Source organism: Natrix helvetica, assembly GCF_964273705.1.
Source record: "Natrix helvetica genome assembly, chromosome: 12".
NCBI lineage: Eukaryota > Metazoa > Chordata > Lepidosauria > Squamata > Natricidae > Natrix > Natrix helvetica.
Window position 1 is genome coordinate 17,571,753 of NC_138556.1, and position 23,021 is coordinate 17,594,773.

Sequence of the window (23,021 nt, forward strand, 5' to 3'; positions counted from 1 at the left end):
GATGGAGAAAATATTTTTTCACACAAATGAGATAAAACTTGGGTTTTTTTTTTCTGTTTGTCCATTGGAGGGCATTTGACAGATGCCACGGAGCGCAAGTCCTCCAGTATCCTAGAGCGCCTATTTCATTCCTCTGCTCTTCCCCAAAACAAACAAAAAACAGGGGGCCGCCTTCCATTGGTCAGCTCTCTGTCTCTCTCTTAACCCCGCCTATAGGCGTTGCTCGCGAGACAGAGAAAGCACAAGGGCGGGGCTTTACAGAAAACAGACCAATCCGGAAGAATGTCGGAGGCTAATTTTGAATATGGCACCGCCCCATCGCGTTTCCTATTGGCGGAACTTCGCGATGACAGGCGGAGGCTGTGAGTGGGTGGGCGTGGCTTCGGGGGAGCTTCTCCGGCTGAAGCGGCGATGGCGACGGGAGATGGAGGCGAGGAGGAGCCGCCTCGGAGAAAGGAGCCCGGGCCGCACCTCGGGCCCAGCGGCGTCCTGGTGAGGATGGGAAAGGGGCGGCGGGGAGAACCTCTTATTGGCCGGGTCAGCCCAAGGAGCTCGGCTGGATGAGGCCTGCCTGGGCGGTGGGGGTGGGGTAGACTGCTCCTGGCTGGGGAGGCTCCATTCACAACAGCCAAGATGTCAAAGCGAGGAGGGGAGATCTAGGCTTTCCCAGCCTGGCCTAGTAGGGGAGAGTAAACTCCATGCCTGTGAGCAGTGGGGTGAAGGTGGGGATTGGGGGAGGATGGGGGGGGGTCTCTGGGAGTTCGGCCCTTCATGCCTCTGAGAAACAACCCCTCCCCCAAAGAAAAACCCTCCAGTCTTTTCCTCTCCTCATCGTCCTATTGGAAGAGCCGGCGGAGGCTGGGGTAGACTGCTCCTGGCTGGGGAGGCTCCATTCGCAACCGCCAAGATGTCAAAGCCAGGAGGGAGATCTAGCCTTTCCCAGCCTGGCCCAGTAAGGGAGAGTAAACTCTCACCCCCAGCCCCACCCTAAATAGTGGGGTGAGAGGCTTCCTAACTCTTTGGGAAATGGGCTGGGGGGGTGAGAGGGGGATGGGGGGTCTCTGAGTTCGGCCCTTCATGCCTCTTAGAGGCTCCCCCCCCCCAAAAAAAAACCTTCCAGCCTTTTTTTCTTCTTCTCATCTTCCTATTGGACGAGACGGGTGGGGTAGACTTCTTGCTAATTGTGTGTTTTATTTTAAAATAAATAAAACCCCCAAAGGGCCAAGGGGCTTGTTATTGTTTCTGCTGCTTATGTACAATCCACCAAAGTGATGTGCTTGGATTTAGTATTTTAGTATGCTTTATTTTGAAATAAACAAATAAAACACAACAAGAGCAAAATTACCAAGAAGCTTCTTGTTGCTGCTGCTGTTTACGTACAATCTACCAAAGAGATGTGATTGTTCTGACCTAGGCTTCCTACTGTGAATTCTGCTCATTCCCATCCAGCAAAGTCTTTTGAGGGAGGATTTACAGTCACAAACCTTATCTGGCTTGGAGAGCTGCCAAGCCGATAACTGGAGAACTTGGCCAGGAGTCTCTCAGAGCCACAAACCAATTAAGCGAACTAATTGTCTCTCCTGCAAACTCCACTCCCCTTTCGCTCCTCTTATTTCCTCTGGGAGGGGCCGTTCATCATCCACCTCTGGCCTTACTCCCAAGTCGACCCCTGTTCTTTAGCTCTTCCCTTCATCTGGCAACTCTGTGCATGTGCATATCCGGAACAGGCTCCAGCTGTTCTTCTGCCTCACTGATGCCTGACTCTGAAGGCAGCTGATAACTGTCAGACGGCTCTGCCCCCCTCTCTGCCTCCGACACAGAGCCCTCGTCCAAGCCTTCCCCAGACTCCAGGACTGGCCCATCTTCCTCCCCAACCTCCTCACTGTCCGAATCTGCTGCCAGCTCTGCTAGCCGTTGGCTGGCTACAACAGTGATTGGATTTAGTGGTTTTTTAGTCAGTGTCCAATGCAACTGCTCTCTTCAACTTCTCACTCCTTTTCCTTTTTTAGGGGCAAATGGACAAACAGAGGATGTGCCGAGACCCCCCAATAGAAAAAAGAGGTCCCTACATTATGAACAAACCATTTTCTATTCAGGATAAGCTACGTAAGTAAAAGAACATACGGCTTTTCTCCACCTCTTTATAGCGCTGTTTATAGGTAGTCCTCAACGACTGTAATGGAGCCTGCCCATTTTAAGGTCATTAGTCATGACGGCCCTAAAGTGGATCACCCACATCACTGTTAAGTGAACCAATTATTCACAATAGTTCACAATGTTGTACCCAGAAACAAAAGGCTGGTTTTGGGCAGAAACATGAGATGCTACAAACAGCCGTAGTAAAAGTTGGGTTATTTTCAGAAGCCCAAGGAGTACAGAGTGCAGTTGCTGAATTTCTCTTCGTGTTTTTTTTTTTTTTTTTTGGTGTTGCAGAAAAACATCGCGAGATGGCGAAGGCAATGCTGCGGAAGAAGGGGGTGCTTTCAGGAGCCGTCCGGCAACAGCCCAAACCAGGAGCTGTGAGGTCAGCGTTCTTGTTGAATGGCAGTGATAATTCTGGTTTTTCAGGATCGGCCAGGGATGCAGGGAGGAAATCAGCAACTCGCAAAATGCAGTTTGGGAAACGGGGGGAGCAAACCACTTTTTATTGAGGACTAGATGCAGAAGTGAAGGATGTCAGTTTTCAGGGAGCTGTTGTGGCACGCCTTGCTGCCGGACAGTGAGGAGGTTGGGTATTGTTATCTGCTTGATTGTTTTGCCTGGGGTTTATCCCTGCTTATCTGAGTGTAAGCTGCTGGAGAGGATGCATTATGGTCTTTTTTATTTCCTCCTTAGCTTTTTTTAGCGTGTCTTTTGAATGGTCTGTAAGTGTGGTTTACCTCTATGTGTTTGTTGACAGCTAATTTGTCTGAATGCCAACTTTCCAGGAATTCCTTAGTGTTAGTAAATTTAGCTTGAATCTAGGTGTACCTCTGCTTTGTTCCTTCTGTTCATGCCCTCCACTCTCCCCTTCCACCCCCACCGTGCATAGTAGCTTCATAGTAGTTTCTTCTTTGTACCAGGACGGTGAAATTCAACAAGGGCTACACGGCACTTAGCCAGACCTCCGATGAAACTTTGGTGGCTCTTGATTCTGACAGGTGAGAGGCATGTAAGCACTGCTTGACTATTTGGGTCTGAAAAAAAACAAGGTCGAATCCTGTCCCTCAATTGAGTTGGCTCTACAGAGGTGGTCCTCGACTTAACGACCGGTCGTTTACGACCAAGTGCCAGCTATACGGCAAAAGGAGGAAATAATAATCTGATTGTGGCTAGAGGGGGTGGGGGGGAAGTTGGTTAGCTCCAAGAATTAAATACCTTTCTTAAGGCAGCCTCTCCCAAATCTTTATTGAAAAATGTGGCTCAATCACAGGACAATGTTAGGGGTCCATATAGCATCCAAAAGTAAATCAGAGTCCAAGGAAGGGTATTGTTCAAAGTTCCAATTTATTAAGAGAGCCATGTTGGCACATCTGGGAAAGCTTCCCGGTTGCCCCCACACCCACAAGTCCATCACATGGTCCAATCTCCCACTGCCATGCTGCCAGTTCCACCCATCCAGTTCCAGTCAGGTGCAGAGGTGCAGAGACAAAGGATGACCTTGGCTTTCTAGAAAGAATGTTGTTATGGCTGCATATCATCTCACTCCTTACAATCCCCCCTCCCATTTTCCCACCATAGAAAATGAATAGCAGAATAATAGAAAGTGTGGCAGGCCAAAGACCCAAAAGGAAAGGTGGCTGCAGCCTGACAGGCAGTTTCTTACAATCTTGGGGGGGCGGGGGGGGGCAGTATGGATGGGTTGGTGACTGAAAATGGGGCTTGCTGTATCCTTTTAACTTGTCCTTCGTTTTCTTCTCCTAGCGATGACCTGGAATCGAGATGCTCCTCCGGTTACTCCTCGGCCGAGGCAAGTCTGGTGTTTTATAATGTAATAATTGCATGTAAATAATGTAATAATTGCATGTAAATAATGTAATAATTGCATTTAAATAATGTAATAATTGCATGTAAATAATGTAATAATTGCATGTAAATAATGTAATAATTGCATGTAAATAATGTAATAATTGCATGTAAATAATGTAATAATTGCATGTAAATAATATAATTGCATTTAAATAATGTAATAATTGCATGTAAATAATGTAATAATTGCATGTAAATAATATAATTGCATTTAAATAATGTGATAATTGCATTTAAATAATGTAATAATTGCATTTAAATAATGTAATAATTGCATTTAAATAATGTAATAATTGCATTTAAATAATGTAATAATTGCATTTAAATAATTTAATAATTGTTTCCTGTGGGTTAGCTCTCCTATGAACTTCTTTAAGACAGGCAAAGGTTGCTTGATCGGTCTGCTCTTTCTGCTGTTGTATTCTCATTCTCTCCCTCTCTTACTCTCACTCTCTCTCTCCCACACACACACAGACACAGAGTTGTGAATGTTCAGGCTCCCAACCTCAGGGGATTTTTGAGAAGGAAACTGGAGCTGCAGCAGGAAGGTGCCAACTAGGATTCAAATGCTAATCCTCGTTTGTGGACGTTTGGGCTAAATTTAATCTTGCACGTGCATCTTTGTGTGTGTTGAATGGATCAGCTAAAAGTTCTCAAGAGAGGCCTGAATGTTGCTGCTATTGCTTTGTTTATATTCTGCCTGTATTATTATTATTTTTATAAGTCACTCAAGGCAGAGAACACACGCGCTACTCCTCCTTTTTTCCCCACAACAACAATCTTGCAAGGTGGGTTGTGTGATGAGAGAAATGTCTAAAGTAGTACTAGAACTCACTGTCTCCCGGTGATCGGCCCAAAATCACCCGGCCAACTTTCATGTCTAAAACAGCACTAGAACTCCCCGTCTCCCGGTGATCAGCCCAAAATCACCCGGCAGACTTTCCTCCCTAAGCCAAGGCTAGAACTCCTGGTTTCTAGGCCAGCACCTTAACCACTAGACCTAATTCTGCCCGGTAGGTTTGCAATGAAAGTTATTGTTCCGTATTTTTTCCCTCCCCCCCCCAGGTCAACCAGGATCTCAGCCGGCAGTTGCTGCAGGACGGCTACCGCCTGGACGAGATCCCTGACGACGAGGATCTCGATTTGATCCCCCCGAAGCCCATTTCGTCCTCGCCGTGCTCCTGTTGCTTTGGCGACTCTGCCTCCTGCTCCATCCAATAGGAAGAAGCCTCGGAGGGCTGCTGCACTAACACGGGTCAAGAATTCAGCACTTTCCCCTCCCCCCCCCTCCGGTTCCTCTCTTTGTTTTGGATCCCTGCTGAATTTTAGGTCAAATCAGAGGGACGGAGCGGGGGGGGGGGGGGGCGCTAACCCTGGAGATCCGGTCCCTGGAAGGGCAAGGCAGTGTACTGTTGGCACCTTGCTCAAGCTTTCCCTAGTATCTTCTGAGTGGTGCTACGTAGAAGTGTATTAACTCTTTAAGTGTTCAGGAGCCCGGTGCCAAGAGGAGTTGCTTCTCTTGGCAAGGTTCAGCACTCCTGAAGGACTAATCAGGAGGCAAGGGGTTCTCCCCATAAATGGTGAACAGAAAAACCTGTGTGCGTGTGTGTGCGTGTAAAAGCGAACAAAAGCAATTCCGATAACTAGGTTTCACAATATATTGGGGTTGCGGAGACAAGGAAGGGAAAGAGAAACCCTCAATGCTGCCTAGAGACAGAAGGGAAGAGATTTACTCCCGGGTTGCTTTTTCTGATGAGAGAGAGGGAAGTTCTTGAGATGTTTCTGCAGGAGCTCCATTTAGAACGGAGATCTTGCCTTGCACAAGGGTGGGGAGAGCAGCTTGCGCCAAGGTTTCTTGACGACATGGGCCTTTTCTTCGTCTACACCTTGTTGGTGGCTTTAGTTACTACAGCTATGGGGTTGCTCGTTCCGTTCTCTTTCGGAAGTAAAAGGGAAGGGAGGTTGAAGACGCCGGAGCTCTAATCTTCAGCCTTTAATGGATCCCCCGAAAGAGTCTCAAGGCAACCTCACCTTAGCAATAGCTTCTCCTTCTGTTTGAAGGTTGGCCCTCTCAGATCTAGGGGCAGTTGGGCCACGAAACTGCAAATCTTCTTGGAAACTACTGGCTTTAATGTGGGAGAGATGGCTGACAATACTTGACTTATTTGGTAGATGGGATTTTGGGGGGGGGGGTCGCATTGGACCCGTTTGCTTTTGGGGGGGGGGGGAATTAAATGGAATGAGTTGAAGCTAAGTGAAGAGGACAAAGTTGAAACTCCTTAAGCCAGCTGGCCTTTGCAGGTCACATACAGCTCTTAACGTTCTCAACCTATCCATTACTTTTAATGTTCTCTGAACTTGGTGTCCTTCAAATGAACGGAGGTCCTATCATCAACAGCTTATGAAGACCACCAAGGGTCTTCTTGCATTAAATTAACCCATGGAAAAGGACTCTTGCATGCTCTCGGCCCACTTCACCTCTGGCTCTTCTTGTAAGAAAGGATGGGTTTTAGGCAGCTGGCAGAGTGTGTGTAAATGTGTAACTTGGGTGGCAATCAGTTCTGGGGAAGAAGTCAAGATCTAGTCTTCCTAGGTCACCAGTACTGATTGACCCAGAGCAGAAACAGTCTCTGTCTTTGACCATTTCTAATCTGTTGTTCCGAAGCGGCATGTCTCAACCGACGTCTCGGAGATGTTGATGGGACAGTCAGAATGTCCATCTCTAGTGGGATTTCTGGATGTTGGATAGGATGCTCTGGAACTGGGATGGGAGATGTTCTACTCTAGGAGGGTGTAGTGGAGTTCATCGACATGAAATTGTCCATCTTCACTTCATTGGTTGTGGTGGAGGGGAACTCAATGTCATTGATCATAGAAGATCTGGAGTTCTTCCACTGCATCCCTGCGATTTGAGAAGGATGTCCCAGTGTTGACCTCTTAAACATCTCGCTCCTGGTCACAGTCCCCCCCCACCCCAAAAAAATTTAAGTCCATTTCTTCCTCATACGCACAACTTGCTCTTGAGGCTTATGTCTTGTGACTCTCTCAAAAGGGAATGGGATTAATTTGCTGTGACCAACTCAGCGACTCCACTTAATTATTTGAAATAATTTTTAAAATTATTTTAATTTCGGTCTCATTCACATTTCTTTTGGTCCCTTCTTTTTCCATCCTTCCTTGAATGATTCTATTCCACCCTTTTTTGATATGTTAGTGTCACTCTTGTCCCGTGGCGAGTTGGCTGCGGTGAGTTGGCGTAAGTCCTCTCAAAGTCAACATCTCCTCCGGCTTGGGTTGACGTCGTCCGGGGTGAAACACAGATGCCATTGGAAATTTTGCAGAGCTTCCTGGTGTGGATTGCAAAAGCTATGGGTGGCCAGTAGATGGCAGCCAAAACACAGCATTACAGCTGCTTCTAGGCTGCCATCTACTGGTTATCTGGATTTTGTTCAATCCCAAATCTGATTTCTCCAGCCATTTTTAATCAAACTATCCAACATCAGTTACTAGCAGGTACACTGGTTTGGGTTTCCCCCCACCCCCCTTGCTGGAACACATCACCAGCAAGTTATTTTTTTTAAAAAAAGTGGCCTTCTATGTACGAATCTTTGCAGAATTGGCTTGGTAAAGCTATAAAATTGGCATTTCCCATTTTTTTCCCTTCATCTATGCCGGATTACAATTGCTAGAAATTCAGACTTGGAAGACTTAACCACCGAGGGGAAGGCTAATACTAGGTTGGAGAAAGTTGTACTTATAATGGTGAATATTATAGTATAGTGGCGAAAATTGTACTTAAGCTAAACAAATATCTGGTTGCGCTATATATATTTTTCTTTCAAAAAAGCTACTGTTCATTTACCGTATTTTTTGGAGTATAAGAAACACTGCCCCCCACCCAAAAGAGGGTGAAAATTTGGGTGCGTCTTATACATTGAATGTAGCCCTGTCTACTCACTGGCCCCCACCCTTTGGCCTCTGCCTCTCAGCAATTTGCCTCTTTGCAGCAAACAGCCTGTTTGTTTCAGCTTTAGCACAAGCAGCTGATTGTCGGTTGGATCAGCCTCCCGACCATCAACTGTTTCAGGCTTCAGGGATTGCCATTGCCTATTACAGCCTCCATGCGCCCCATTTTCGGCCTCCGTGCCCCCATTGAGCGGAAAATGGGGCGCACGGAGGCTGCAATAAGCTGTGGCAATTCCTGTAACCTGAAACAGCTGATGGCTGGGGGGAGGGGCAATCCAACCAACAATCAGCTGCTTGTGCTAATCAGGCTCTGCTGAAACTGAAACAGGCTGTTTGCTGTAAGGAGGCAAATTGCTGGGAGGGAGAGGCAGATTTTTTTTCTTGTTTTCCTCCCCAAAAGCTAGGTGCGTCTTATACTCCCAAAAATAAGGTATTAGGAAAAAAGGGCTACTTTGTTGGTCGAATTGCCAGAGATGGTTTTTATCCAGGACAGAAACTACCATGTTCACAACGGAGCCCATGTTACTCATGCACTGTTTGTTCGATGAGCTTTAAGGACGCGTATCTTCAGACGCTTACGTGGGACCTTAAAGATAATCTAGTCCAGGGTTCTCCAGATTTGGCAACTTGTAAGACTTGTGAAGACTTCAACTCCCAAAGTTCAGCCAGCACTGGATTTTGGGAGTTGAAGTCCAAAAGTCTTAAAAGTCGCCAAGTTTTGAGACTCCTGATCTAATCCAAAAGCCTATATATATATATATAGGATACTTAATGCGAACTATCCTAAAAATACGAGTTCCAGATGTTGCTACAAAAGAAGAGACAGACATTGCGATCTCTGGAACTTAAAATATGTTATCCACTTAGCTTTCGTTAGCCTCTGCTAACATTGTCAGAGTGTCAAAACTACCATTGAAGAGATGCCTGCCTTTATACATCATTGATCAATTTGGCCATTGCGCCCGTGATAGCCCCATCCACCTGTAATTAGCTGTGTCGTTTTTACTTCACACAGGTTAAGCGATGGGGGCTTAGCACCTGTTGCTTCCTTCCCTATCGCACACAGTTTGGGCTGCTGATCTCCAAGGAATGACGCTGAGCTCTCCAATGCTGCTTTAACATCCAGAGAGAATGCCGTTAAAGCAACATCGGACAGCTCAGCATCCTTCCTTGGGGATCAGCAGCCCAAACTCTTTGCGATAGGGCAGGAAGCGACAGGAGCTAAGCAGGGATGGACTCCGGCTGGCTTTACTGCCAGTTTGGTCGTCCGCGTGCTTTGCGCAGAACTCGAAAACAAGATGGCGGTAGCGGAAGAGACTGGGGAACCAGTTTGGAGGCGTGGCAGGCCTGGGTCGCTACCGGCTCCAGCGATGGGAAGCTAAGCTCCATACCACTGGAGCAAAGCCTCCATCGATTTAACCTGTTTGAAGTAAAAAACAGCAGAGCTAATTACAGGTGAGAGGCAGGTGGATGGGCCTATCACGCACGCCATGCCCAAATTGATCAATGATGTATAAAGGCGAATATCTCTTCAATGGTGGTTTTTACACTCTGGCGATATTAGCAGAGGCTAACAAAAGCTACGTAGATGATATATATTTAAGTTCCAGAGATCGCAATGTCCGCCTCTCTTCTTTTATGGAATATATATGTACAGAATAGCACAGAAGAGAGTACACCACCTCGCATTTTGTAAATATTTAAGTATTATCTTTTCATGTGACACTCGGCTACAATGTAAAGTAGTGAGTATACAGCTTGTATAACTGTGTATATGTGCGGTCCCCTCAAAATAACGCAACACGGAGCCATTAATGCCTAGGTTGCTGGCAACAAAAGTGAGTACCAAGGGTCATTTCTTCAGTGTTGTCACATGAAAAGATATACCAAAATATTTATAAAATCTAGCAGGCATTATACAAACGCATCCTTTCTAGTGGCCTGCTGCAATGCTGAGAGAACGGATGGCATTTTTAGAACTGACTCCACTCCCCCATTAAATCTGCCCAGTAGACTTTATTTTTTAAAGCTGCCTTAAAGCACTAAAATGCATTACATGAAGTTTTTTTTTTCTTTAAAAAAAACAAAACTGAACAGCACAGAAGACAATCTTACGGGATATTTAATATTATTGTATACTCGGTTCATTGTGTATCTTTTTTTTTTTTTTTTTTTTGTACAGTCTAACCAAGAAAAGCATCTTAACAAATAAAGTAGCTTCTACTCTACACACTTTGTCCCTTTGTTTATCCAAAAAGGATGTTCTCCTCTTGGTAGGCATGACAACTAGACCTTTTAGATCAGTGTAAAAGGTAAAGGTTCCCCTTGCACATCTGTGCTAGTCGTTCCCGACTCTAGGGGGCGGTGCTCATCTCCGTTTCAAAGCTGAAGAGCCAGAGCCATCCGAAGACGTCTCCGTGGTCATGTGGCCAGCATGACTCAACGACAAAGATGCACGGAACGCTGTTCCCTTCCCACCAAAGTGGGTCCCTATTTTTCCACTTGCATTTTTTTACGTGCTTTCAAACTGCTAGGTTGGCAGAAGCTGGGACAAGTAACGGGAGCTCACTCCATTACGCAACGCTAGGGATTCGAACCGCCAAACTGCTGACCTTTCTGATCGACCAGCTCAGCGTCTTACCCACTGAGCCACCGCATCCCCTTAGATCAGTGCACTCCTCCATAAACCGGGTTTGTATAGCATGCGATTTAAAACAAAAAAAAAACCAACCCAGGAACATAGTTTGTCACACCTGGGTAAACAAAGCAGCATTTGTTTTTATTTATTTGATTTTTATTCCGCCCATATTGTTTTTATTCCTTCCTCCTATTTTTCTCCACAACCCTGTGAAGGTGGGTTGTGGGCTGAGAGTGCGTGGCCCAAAGTCACCCAGCTGGCTTTCATGCCTACAGCAGGACTAGAACTCGCAGCCGCCTAGAGGTGCCTTAACCTCTAGGCCAAACATCACAGCTTAATATGACAGCTGGATGGGCACAATATTCAAGGCTAAACTCATTTAAGATGTATAGTGCGTTGATCAAAAGGTCTGCAGTTAGGATGCTTGTCAGGGTCCCAGTTTAAGTGAGTGAGTGTAGGAGGATAATAACAGGGTCTACCTCTTGTCCAGTCCCCTTGCTTTTATCAAGAGGCACCTGGATTTTCTGGTTTTCTTAGAAGATGTTTCGCTCCTCACCCAAGAAGCTTCTTCAGCTCTGACTGAGTGGGGGGAATGGAAGGGTTTATCCTCCTTGCAGACAGCTGGTCATTTGCATCCTTTTAGAGCGTCCTTGAGGCCACTTGGAGATTTATCTGTCGCCCTGAAGAAACCCTTCCATTTCCCACCAGCCGGTCAGAGCTGAAGAAGCTTTTCAGAGGAGAAGCGAAACGTCTTCCCAAAAAAAAACCAGGAAGTCCAGTTGCCTCTTAAAAAAAAAAAAAACCACCATGACCTGTAGGACTTGAGAATCTCCATAGACATTTCTGGTAGTCCTCAACTTATGACCACAATTGGGACCCAAATTAGCGCGGTCGTCAGGCAAGCCATCACAGGACAAGACCCATTTTTGCCACTCTCGTTAACCAAATTAAATAATCGATTACTGGGTGGCCTTATTAACCACCTCATTAATCTGCAAATTTGGGAGTTGAGGTCCATCCGTCTTGAAGTTGCCGAAGTTGAAACACACCGTTATAGTCGTAAGATACAACCACCCTACTCAAGAAAGAATGACACGGGAGAAGCATCTATTGGGAGAGATTGTGTTCTTTGGCAAGTCAGAACTAACAAAAGCGTTGCCCACAGCCTCCGTGTGCCCCCCACTTAGGGGGTCCGCAGGGGCTACCAAAGCATTTCCAACCCTACATTTTTGAAGCAACGGAGCATCGGCCAAAAGCCAACCAAGAAGAGAAGACGGTTGATATTCCTAGGTGACCTGAGCCTCAGTCTTGGAAGGATGAAACAAACTGGAGATATTGTAGACCAAGGGGCAGCTTCTACTGATCTTGAGTTACTCTAAGGAGGAAAATTGCTCGCCGTCCCTTATTACAAGAGGCAGCAAGCCCGGAAGAGGACCATTCCCTCGGGGGAATTAAAATGCAAGGAGAGGCTCTCGTTGGCAGAGATGAATAACACGGTGCCGGGACGTAGAATCATTTCAGATGTAGCAGCTGTGGAAGTGCCAACGGCCGAACCTTGGACCGTGAGCAAGATGCTTGCCGAGTCGATGGCCGAAATGAGGTACAGCTTAATGGAGGACGGGATCTGTAAGTAAGAAAACAGAGGTGTTGTTCGACGCGGGAAGTAAGAAAAAAGAAAAGTCTTCCTGCTTTGGTGGAACAGGAAGCAACAAGCTGGAACAGGAAGAAACAAACTGAAACAGGAAGCAAGTGAAACTGAAACAGGAAGCAGCTGAAGCTGGAACAGGAAGGAACAAACTGAAACAGGAAGCAAGTGAAACAAACAGGAAGCAGCTGAAGCTGGGATAGGAAATAACTGAAACAGGAAGCAGCTGAAGCTGGAACAGGAAGAAACAAACTGAAACAGGAAGCAACTGAAGCTGGAACAGGAAGAAACAAACTGAAACAGGAAGCAAGTGAAACTGAAACAGGAAGCAGCTGAAGCTGGAACAGGAAGAAACAAACCGAAACAGGAAGCAACTGAAACATAACCAAAGCAAGGGAAACAAACAGGAAGTAGCTGAAGCTGGAACAGGATACAAATGAAACCAGAACCGACCAAAATCAGAATTTGTTCTATACTTGCAAGCATCCCAAATAGGACAAAGGAGCTGAGTTCCAGATGAAAATGGACTGAAGACACAAATTTATAAAACCCCCCCCCCAAATTGAAATCACAACTTTCTGTCCATTCCTTTTGTTTTTTTAAAGAAAATTCTCCCCAAAGAATGCTACCAGAATAATCCTTTTCTGTTCAGAAAAACTGGTCTGCCCATTATGCTAACCTCTTAGCCAGTGATTTCTGGGTTGGCATCACATACATTAAGCCAAGGTTTGCTTAATCATGAAACACAACTGGCCAAGTTCTCATATTGTCTCCCAAAACCTGGATTACAATATCGCAACAGAGGAAGCCAACGATGAATAAACTCGGTATGTCTTAGCCGCAAGAAGAGAAGGAGAATTGCATAAATGCTCTTACGACCCGAATGGAACCTGGCCATTGCATTTGCAACTTGTGATGGTCTTAAGAGCGGGACTCCTTACCTCTATCCGCATGACAGCAAAATCTGGAATGGGAGGGTCATACAGGGAGACGCAAGGATCCAGGCGGCTTTGAGTAGGAACCAGCAACTTTGAGCTGGCGGGAGCTGGCGTGTAGTTCAACATTTCGCACAGGGTCAGAACGTCGATGTATTTGGGCGTCAGGCCAGCGCGCACCGTGTTGTCCGAACAAGCCATACATTCGATGCAGTCTGGAGAGAATAAGGACAGACACTCATGAGGCTGAAGGGGGGATTCTGGGAGTTGTATGCTAGGATGATTTTTTAAATAAATAAATAAATAGTATTTAGTGCAATATAAAAAATGCAAATCATTTTCCTGCAGGCCGCCAAAATTTTCTCGTGGACCCCCAGTTTGGTAACCGGCTGGCTTAGATAATGTGGGAAATCAGCCTTGGCCCTTGGTTAAGAAAGATCCAAAATGCCAGCTCTCTCCCAGCCCATTTCATGCAGATGCTTGCTTCCTGTGAAGGAACTCACCTCCGTAGAGGTAGGCATGGGGCTCATTTGCTCCCAGGAACATACACTGCCCAGGCTGCAGCTTCATCTGGTTGAGGAAGTAGATAACAAAGCAGCCGATATCGCCAGGGTACTGAGAGTGTAACCTGAGAAGGAGTTCGCCACAACTGGATGAAATATCTTTTCCTGCAGCAGCTGGGGAATAAGACATAGGAAAGGGATTTGAGCAAGGGCTCTGGTCCAAGGTAGGCTTTGTATGGTGCCATCAGCACCTTCATCCTGAAACATGTGTCAGTGTCTTCAGATTAGCCCTACAGAAGAGTCCCCAAAAAGAGATCCTACAGAATAGTGAAGAGAGTCTCCAGTCTGTGGAAGCAGAGCATGATGGAGATCTTGTTGAGGTTCACCAAAGCTCAAGTCCAGGGGAAGAGGGATCTTGAAGGACTTCAACCCTTGTGGCTCCCTAAAGAAATCCACAGCTTGGAAGAGAGCTTTTAATGGTGTACTCATTCTTTCCGTAATCCCCAAGGTCAATTTTACATTCCTTCATAAAACTAAACGTCAACTCGCGCAGCATTCCTGACCTGCTCTCGAGTTGCCATAGGCAGGGGGATGGGGAATCGGAGCTCGAAGCTGAATCGAGGAACTTGCGTTTCAGTCAAAACAAAGCACATTCCAACGTCATCTCCACGCAGACCCGCAGTGGCCGGAGGGAGTGACTTCTACAACCCGCGAAATTGCTTCGTTGGGGAATGTGACTGATGACACACCTTGGGGGGGGGGGACAGGGTCAGAGCCAAGGTGCGAATTAAGTGAGGTCAGAGTTGGCTTCCCTTGGAACGTGGCCGACATGAAGCTCCTAATAAATAACTGGATTTCTTTTGAAGCTTGGCCTGAGGCTCATGTTTTAATTAGGGCATCGGTCGGAACCCTGACACCAAACTTGGACCCACTGAAACACCCAGAGGTGATTACATAACCCAGCCTTCTTTAGCTTAGGATTCAGATCAGATTGGCTGGAGCTATCAAGAATTGTGACTTCAGGAACACGGGTCCAGGCAGTAGCTCTCTATTAACCGACACGACACGACTAACCTTCCTGGGAAATCCGCTTCACCAGCTGGTTGAGGTGATCAACAAAGACTTTCTTCTCGCTCTTCATCATCCTGGTGAAGCAGACCCTCAGAGCTGCTGTCACGCCACGGGGGTCATCTCTCCCACTTCGCTCCAGTTGTTCGGCTGCAACGTTCCCGATCAGAGCTCGAAATTCAGGGACATCTGTAGAAAGGCCAGAGAGATGATGGGAGTCCACCCTAACGGCTGGTCTTCCATTGTCTTTTGGATTATACAGAAGACAAGAGATGACTTTGGTGGAGATAGCCAATCTCCATCATCATCATCACCTTTTAATCATCCCTTGCAGGGTGGAGTCTGGGTAACTGAATGGAGCTAGCGGAGTGTTTACTGGCCAGATGCCTTTCCTGTTGCCAATGAGGAGTTTTGTTCATCAGATAATATTCTCAGTGTGCCCAGAGAGAGAAATATCTGCCTCTACCTAGGATCAAACTAACAGCCTCCTGATTGTGAGGTGAGAGCTCCACCTCTAGGCCACCGTACCACATAGCCAATCTCCATCGAAATAGTTTTAGCCTTCCTGTGGAATGGATCTGATGATGTAGTCTACCTACAGAGGTTGAAACCAATTGGGGAAAACAAACTCTTTGGAGAGAAGGGGACTCTTAAGTGCTAAGAGTTCACCGCATGTTCGTGTCTGGAATTCACATCTTTTCTACACTGAAACTTGAATATCTCAAGTTTCAGGATAGGCATGAGATTATAATGCTCTACTATTAAGGTAAAGATTCCCCCGCACATGAGCGCTAGTCGTTCCCGACTCTAGGAGGCGATGCTTGTCTCCGTTTCAAAGCCGAAGAGCTAGCGCTGTCCGAAGACGTCTCCATGGTCATGTGGCCGGCATGACTCAACACCAAAGGCGCACGGGACGCTGTTACCTTCTCACCAAGGGTGGTTCCTATTTTTCTACTTGCATTTTTCACGTGCTTTCGAACTGCTAGGTTGGCAGAAGCTGGGACTTACTCCGTTACGCAGCGCTAAAGATTCGAACCTTTCTGATCGACACATTCAGCGTCTTAGCCACCGAGCCACTGCGTCCCTAGGCTCTACTATTACTTTAACTCAAAAAAATAAGTCATTAACTAATCAACAAGAGAGATATCCACAGTTGCAATGCGACGTTTCCCCAACGTTTCCCCAATGCAACGTTCTAAGTAAGAAACCTTCTGTCCCAAACTCCCAGGATCTACTAAACCAGATCATTTATCTTTCTAGGATTTGTGTCCGGTGATCTTTTTCCTCTTTCCCCTCGCCTACTTACGCTGGAGGAAAGCTACAATCTCTTCCACAGGCCGGAAACCGCACAGGCCTTCAAAGGGGGTTAGGGCAATGGCCATCTCAGGCTTGTGATTGGTGTCTGGATAGTGCTCTGGATATTGAGCGTGAAGTTTCTCTGCCAGTTCCTAAGGAGAGAAGAAATGGGCAACGGGTAAGACCAGGGCCCAAGTCAGCTTTGATCACTGAACTGACACTGGATTGTTTTCTGTTCGATGGATCACAGAATTTGGCGGGGGACCTCACATGCACAACAGGTGGACTAGAGAAGGGCAGCAACCCAATCCCAAAGGATCAAAAATGACCCAAAAGCAGTGGTGCATTCCGGGCGGTACACCCAGTACGGGCGTACCAGTAGTAGCCGGAAGCAGCGATCACCGTACCGGTACAATGGCTCATTTGGCCCATCCGCCAAACAGAAACAGAAGACGCGGTACTAGGGTTATGGTTACATTGCAAAGTCGAAAAAGTCTTCCTAGAACAGGGGTCAGCAATGTGCAGCTCTGGAGCTGCGTGTGGCTCTTCCATCCTTCTACTGCGGCTCCCTGTCGCCGTTCGGCTCCACAATTGATAGGGTTGGGGCTTTTGGTTAGGGCAGGTAGAGGAAAAAGGATGCCCTGCTATTGAGGGCCGTCAGCCAAGAGAAACCACAATTGGAAACTGGCAGAATATTCCCCCGGCAAATTTGAGGAACCCCCCTTACCTTGGTAGGATGGGCCTGAATGGACAAAGCTGTGTTGACCGACAGCACTTTGAAGAGGAAAGGCAGCTGACCTTGAAAGCTGTCCTTCACCTTTGACCCCAGACAGGCAGGGTTATCCGCGATCCATTGGCTTAAAGTCTTTTGGGGAATGCGGTTATCCAGGATGACGGCGTCGCCCTTGGGGTGGGCACCCATCCAGAGCTGGGAAGGAAGAGAAAAGTGGCATTGGGGATCCCAGAGCGCCTTGGGGTTATGGCCTAACATGAAAAGTGAGCCCAGCTCATTGTGATGGATGTTGTAATCCTGGTTAGATCAATCGTGGCTTCACAGAATGAGTGAGTCCAGTCAGAGAATCACGCCGAGTCTTAGGAAAGGGACGGGCAATTGCGCCAGGAATAAAACGAAGAAGACCGTACAAGATGGTATTTGTCTCCCCAAAATACCAAGAACGATTTAAGTTCCACTCTTTTTTTTCTAGCAATGGTTAATTATCCCTGCATTTCACAGAAAAGTGAATTGTTAGTATGGCTTTCAGATTAAATTCTTTTTGGCGAGACCGTGGCAACTTTAAACCTTTATTAAAGCATCTTTGGAACTATAGTTATATATAATTATTTTCATGCATCCCAAAGAAACTATAAATAATATCCTTCCGAAGTTTTTATTTGGACATGGAAAGTACATCAGTGACCTTTGATCAAATTGTGTGATATGTCCATTCATCCTTCCATAAACCTTTATAGGTTTATCCCACATGTAATTTTGTCATTAGACTCACAATGTTTAATTATTCTCTAAAGAATTTGGACCAACAGTACTTAAGAAATAAACATGTAACACTTTTAACGGGGGCGGGGGGGGGAGGAAGGAAAGGGATGGGCCAAACACACTTGGTTCCCTTGTAATCTAGGAATTAAACATTAGGAGACTGTGAGTTCTAGTTCCATGATTGGTATGGAAGCCAGCTAGGTGACTGTGACTGTGAGTTCTAGTCCTGCATTAGGCACTAAATGGATGACATTGGGCCAATCACCAGGAGACGGGGAGTTCTAGTCCCACCTTGGGCATGAAGGCAACTGGGCGACCTTGGGCCAGTCACTTTCTCTCAGCCCTAGGAAGGAAGCAATGGCAAACCACTTCTAAAAACTCCTCAAGACAACTGCAAAGACTTTTTTCCCCAGGCCAATCGCCAGGAGTTAACACTGACTTGGAAGGGACACATGGGTACAATTATGCGCTGGCAGTGAACTCAACGGCACCCCCTCGACGGATGTGACTCGCCATCCTCGCGGAGACGGCCCTGACTGACTCTCAAAATCCTGTCTCTGGGAGACGGAGACGCGATACTTTTGCTCTGTTTTCTTAACTCATTAGGTTTCTTCAGCTTCATGGGAAGGGAGACCAGAGTGAAATTTTGAAAAAGAAGATGCTGGAAACGTGGTCGATCTGTAAGAACGAGGACTCACCTCAGCGTACGGCTTCTCGGCGTCAATCTGTGCCATGGGGTCATTGCTTTCTAAGAGCCTGGCCACTTGGCTGTCCCTTCCCTGCTTGCCCCATGCGTAGTTCTGCACCGCACAGGCCAGGGGAAACACTGAGCGAGCCAAAAAGAGAGAGGAGGAAGAAGAAGAGGGTGAAGAAGTCATTCTTTTTCTTTTTGTAAGAAGTTTTATCTTTTTTTCCCCCTTCCATATACATTCACAAATATCGTTAGGGTAGATTAGTGAAGGTAAGGGAATAAGAAATGATATCAAATTATACTTGGGTTTGTGGAAATACCATCCCAAGGGAACATAAACTGAGACCTGAAAGAGACACCTACAATAATAGAAAAGAAAGGGAGAGAGAGGAGGAGAGAATGAAAGGAAGAGGAGGGAAGGAAGAAAGAGGTAAGGAGAGGAGGGTGGAAGGGAGAGGAAGAGAAGGAGAGAGGGTAGGAAGGGGAAGAGTAGGAGAAAGGGAAGGGAAGAAGGAAGGGGAAGGAGAGGAGGAAGGAAGAAAGTACAGGAGGGAGGGAGGGAGAAAAGAAAGGGAAAATAAGATGGTGTTACAACAGGCAGAAGGGATGGTAAACAAAGCAACCCAAACTGTATATTATAACCTATTAAATGAAATAATAAATGTATAAGAAGAATAAATGTAAAGAAGAATAACCATTATGTGATTGTATACTTAAAATGGTATGTAAGAGAATAAAAAATAAAATTCTATAAAATAAATAAATAAAAACACATATACATTCACAAATACGTATTCTCATGAGTACCCTTAATATTTATCTGTTATCTACTAGCATTTATCACAATCTCTTTAGGTTTAGGTTTTATTAAATTTATAGACCGCCCCCTCTCCCCGCAGGGACTTTAAACATATAAAAAGCATAACCGGGGTCGCTTTTTTTCCACCCCGTACATCCAACTTATATTTCAACAACCCTACTCCTCCTCTCTTCCCAACCTCCTTTCTCTGCCTTCTTCTTTCCTCCTCTCCTTCCTCTTTTCTTCTTCCCCTCCCTCTCTCCCACTCCTCCTCTCTTCTTCTCCTTCTTATCCTCTCTCCTACTCTTACTATCCCTCCCTTACTTCCTCTCCTTTATCCTTTCTTCTTTTCCCTCCTCATCCTTCCTCTTTTCTTCTTCCCCTCCCTCTTCCCAACTCCTTCTCTTTTCTCCTCCTTCTTACCCTCTCTCCTACTCTTACTACCCCTCCCTCGCTTCCTTTACCCTTTCTTCTTTTCCCTCCTCTTTCTCCCTCCTTCTGTGGTTGCCCTTGCTTATTTTCTTCTTCACTCTGATGGATTTCCGGGGCGAAATTCCAGCGATCCCGGTCTCATCTTTACATAGAAATAAATGTCCTCCGGATGGAGAAGTAATTCAACGACACCACCTCACAAGCATCGCCATCTCGTTGATCATTTTATAACCAAGCACAGGTTGCTCAGTCTTGAGTTGAAAGACAATCTGGAAAGCTGGGTTTTATTTTCCAAGGCGATAATTTCATGCAAGGAAATAAAAACGCCAAGCGCGGGGGAAATCAGGAAATCCTTGCAGCCCAAATGATGATAAAGATTTATTGCAAGCTTAAAGTCCTCTAGAAGAATCTGAACTATTCATCATCATCTTCGCATCTAACGACCCAATAATCCCTTGCAGGGAGGAATGTGGGAAACTGAATGGAGTTAGCAGAGCGTTTGCCAGCCGGATGCCCTTCCTCTCACCAATGCGGAGTTTTGTTCAGCAAATATATTCTTATCATGCCCAGAGAGAGAAATATCTGTCTCTAACTAGGATCGAACTCACAGCCTCTGGATTGTGAGGTGAGAGCTCCACCTCTAGGCCACCACTCCAAGAATCTGAATTATTGACAGTCAAGGCAAATTACTGGGAGTTAAGAAAGGAATTCAATGCACTGGAATTAGGATCTCTTGTGGGCACACAGGGACTTACGACTGATGACACATTTGAACCCTCCTTCCGGCTCAGCCTGTCCATCTTCCTACCAAAAAGTTCCCTAGTGCTTAATTCTCCTCCACCTAGAATTACTTCATGCAGAGAGATGTGAATTCAGGACACGACCTGCCTGCTCACTTCAACCTCCAAGTTAAATTATAAAATTGTGCTGTCCAAACCTCCCCATTATACGATTTGTAAGACCACAGGCTTCCTGTGTGTCTTTTGCTTAGGAATCCAGCCAATTTCGGTTCACCCCGAAAACTAGGATTAAAGATTAAAGATTTTGCCGGTTTCCAATCAGCCGGTATAATATATCAGGGGCCGATCTCACTGCAAGAGAACCAAGCAGTGCAAAAAAGGTGCAAAACGTAATCTCCCCGTTCCTTTTTTTAAAAAATTTAAATAAATGGGGCCGTTTTTATCCGTTTGTCCATCCCACCAAGAGAAAAGTGGAGGGATAAAGGATGACAAAGGATTAAGATTACAGGGACACTTGATTTGCTATAAACAGCTGCAGCACTTCTAAGCGTGCCTGACTTGACCTGAGATAAATGGCTATTTTGGGAACATCTCAGAGCAAACTGAGAGTAACAAACCGGTGTGGATTTCTGCAGATTTTCCTGCATTCATCCATGCAAAACCCAGAGAGGTTGGAGAGGAACCTGCCTCCCCAGACGGAAAAATATTACGTTGTCAGGCAGCCTTGGATCAAGTGGATCTCCTTTGGCTTACAAGCAACCACTCACAATTCCAGCATACTGTTTCCTTGCCAAAGGTCTTCGTTTCAGATCCAGCATCAGCAAGAAGGGCTGGGAAACCTCCCCACCAAAGGCCGCAAAGAACACATTCACACACCGTAGTTAACCGTTAAGGTGGCCTGTTTACGCATCTTTGCAGTGTGTTGTGGCCCATTGGTGGGGAGGTTGGGGAGGAACATGGGCCAGTCCTGGGGGCTGAGGAAAGCTCAGACAAGGAAAGCTCTGCGTCAGAGGCAGAGAAGGAGCTAGACAGCAGTGAGGCAGAGGAACAGCTGGAGCCTCTTCCCAGTGTGCGCATGCGCAGAGCTGCCAGAAGACAAGAACAACTAAGAAAGCAGGGCCGACTTGGGAGTAAAGCCACACCTTGGAGGTGATTGGCCCCTCCCATAGGAAACAAAAGAGGAGTGAATGGGGAGGGGGCTTTTGCAGGAAACAATTCATTCCTTCGGTCGTTTCAAGAGTGGAAAGTTCTGTTTGTGACTATAAGAGACTCTGGGCCAAGTGCTGCCTTGCCCTGCGTTTGGAAACTAGTTATCTGGCAGCTCTCTGAGCGAGATAAGGTTCGTGTGGATAAACATTCCTCGGAAAGACTGTTTACTAGCCTTGCCGTGTAAATGGTTTTGCCGGGACCAAGACTCTGCTTCTTGCTTTTTAAGGAAGCCTGGGTCAGAACACTGAAAGACAGGACCCTGAATGCAACATCTGCTGGGGCAACAGTGCTTTTCCCCACCGCCTCAAATCCCCCTCCCAGCCCACCACCCACCACCCCAACCAAAGTATACAGCGCTTAGGCAGGCAAAGGATCCTGAATGCAGCGTCTGCTGGGGCAACAGCGCTTTTCCATCCCGTTTGCAGGCGGAGGCGTGCCCACCGCCCCAAATCCAATCCCCCAGCCAGCCACTCCCCAACCCAACCAGAGTATACAGCGCTTAGGCAGGCAAAGGAGAACCCTGAATGAAGCGTCTGCTGGGGCATCGAGGCTTTGCCGCCCGGTGCAAGGGGGCTTCTTCTCCCCTCCAAGACGCTCCCCCCCCCCCCAATTCCAGCTTGCAACCCCTGGCATCCCTTTCTCAGCCGAGATTCATTCATTTTGCAAGGCGATCCCACCCACCCTTTTTTTATTTTTGCATTTGCTTCGCTTCGCTTTGCAACTCACCTCTTAACTCGTTGGCCATGCTGGGGGGCTTCCGACCGAGTCCCGATCCCTTTTTTTATTTTCTTCCAAGCGAGGAAAAAAAAGGAAGGGGGAAAAAAAAAGAAAGAGTGAGTGAGAGACCCGCCGCCACGCCTCTTCCCGGCCACCGGCTGGGCAAGCTGGGTAATGTAGTTCTCTCCATCCGGAGTGGGCTCGCTGCAGAGCTGGAGGAAGGCGAGCAGCAAGGAGGGCGCCCGCGCGGGGAACCGGAGTGACTTCGGAGCCCGCCCGAGATCCTTTCCCCCCCTCCCGAGAAATCGTTTCAAGGGGTCCTTTGAAACAACCCAAAGCAGAGGAGACAGGCAGAGGTTCCCCCGGGGCAGCGGCCCTGTCGTTGATTGGAGACTACAGTTCCCATAAGGCGCTTCCTCCCAAGCCGGGGCTGTCATTATATGTTTTCCTGCTGCGTAGTACAATAGATAGGTAGGTAGGTAGATTTGGATGGATGGATGGATAAATAGATAGATTTGGATGTGGATAGATAGATTTGGATGGATGGATAGATAGATAGATTTGGATGGATGGATGGATGGATAGATAGATAGATAGACTTGGATGGATGGATGGATGGATGGATAGATTTGGATGGATGGATAGATAGATAGATAGATAGATAGATAGATAGATAGATAGATAGATAAATAGATAGATAGATAGATGATAGATAGATAGATGATAGATAGATAGATAGATAGATGGATAGATTTGGATAGATGGATAGATAGATTTGGATGGATGGATAGATAGATGATAGATAGATAGATAGATAGATGATAGATAGATAGATAGATGATAGATAGATTTGGATGGATGGATAGATAGATAGATAGA

General features: G+C 46.5%; 2 protein-coding genes across 3 annotated transcripts; one reads left to right on the forward strand and one right to left on the reverse strand.

Moving 5' to 3' along the window:
* The first annotated feature begins 372 nt into the window (after positions 1-372).
* Positions 373-10,202, forward strand: FAM219B (family with sequence similarity 219 member B). 2 transcript variants are annotated; one of them, XR_014176341.1, is made up of 7 exons: positions 373-492; positions 2,010-2,106; positions 2,434-2,524; positions 3,063-3,140; positions 3,904-3,949; positions 5,074-8,029; positions 8,265-10,202. XR_014176341.1 is itself a non-coding variant. In XM_081964449.1 (6 exons), the coding sequence occupies exons 1-6, from the start codon at positions 412-414 to the stop codon at positions 5,227-5,229; spliced, it is 549 nt and encodes a 182-aa protein (XP_081820575.1). In that variant the 5' UTR covers positions 373-411; the 3' UTR covers positions 5,230-10,202. The 2 variants fall into 2 exon arrangements, 1 of the variants encoding a protein (XP_081820575.1); XM_081964449.1 differs by having other exon boundaries at positions 5,074-10,202.
* MPI (mannose phosphate isomerase) lies at positions 7,551-22,503 on the reverse strand. The gene is made up of 8 exons (XM_081964448.1): positions 22,152-22,503; positions 18,253-18,380; positions 16,787-16,987; positions 16,070-16,211; positions 14,770-14,952; positions 13,696-13,869; positions 13,199-13,407; positions 7,551-12,236 (listed from the first exon to the last, which is right to left on the reverse strand). The coding sequence occupies exons 1-8, from the start codon at positions 22,168-22,170 to the stop codon at positions 12,018-12,020; spliced, it is 1,275 nt and encodes a 424-aa protein (XP_081820574.1). The 5' UTR covers positions 22,171-22,503; the 3' UTR covers positions 7,551-12,017.
* Between the last annotated feature and the right edge of the window lie 518 nt (positions 22,504-23,021).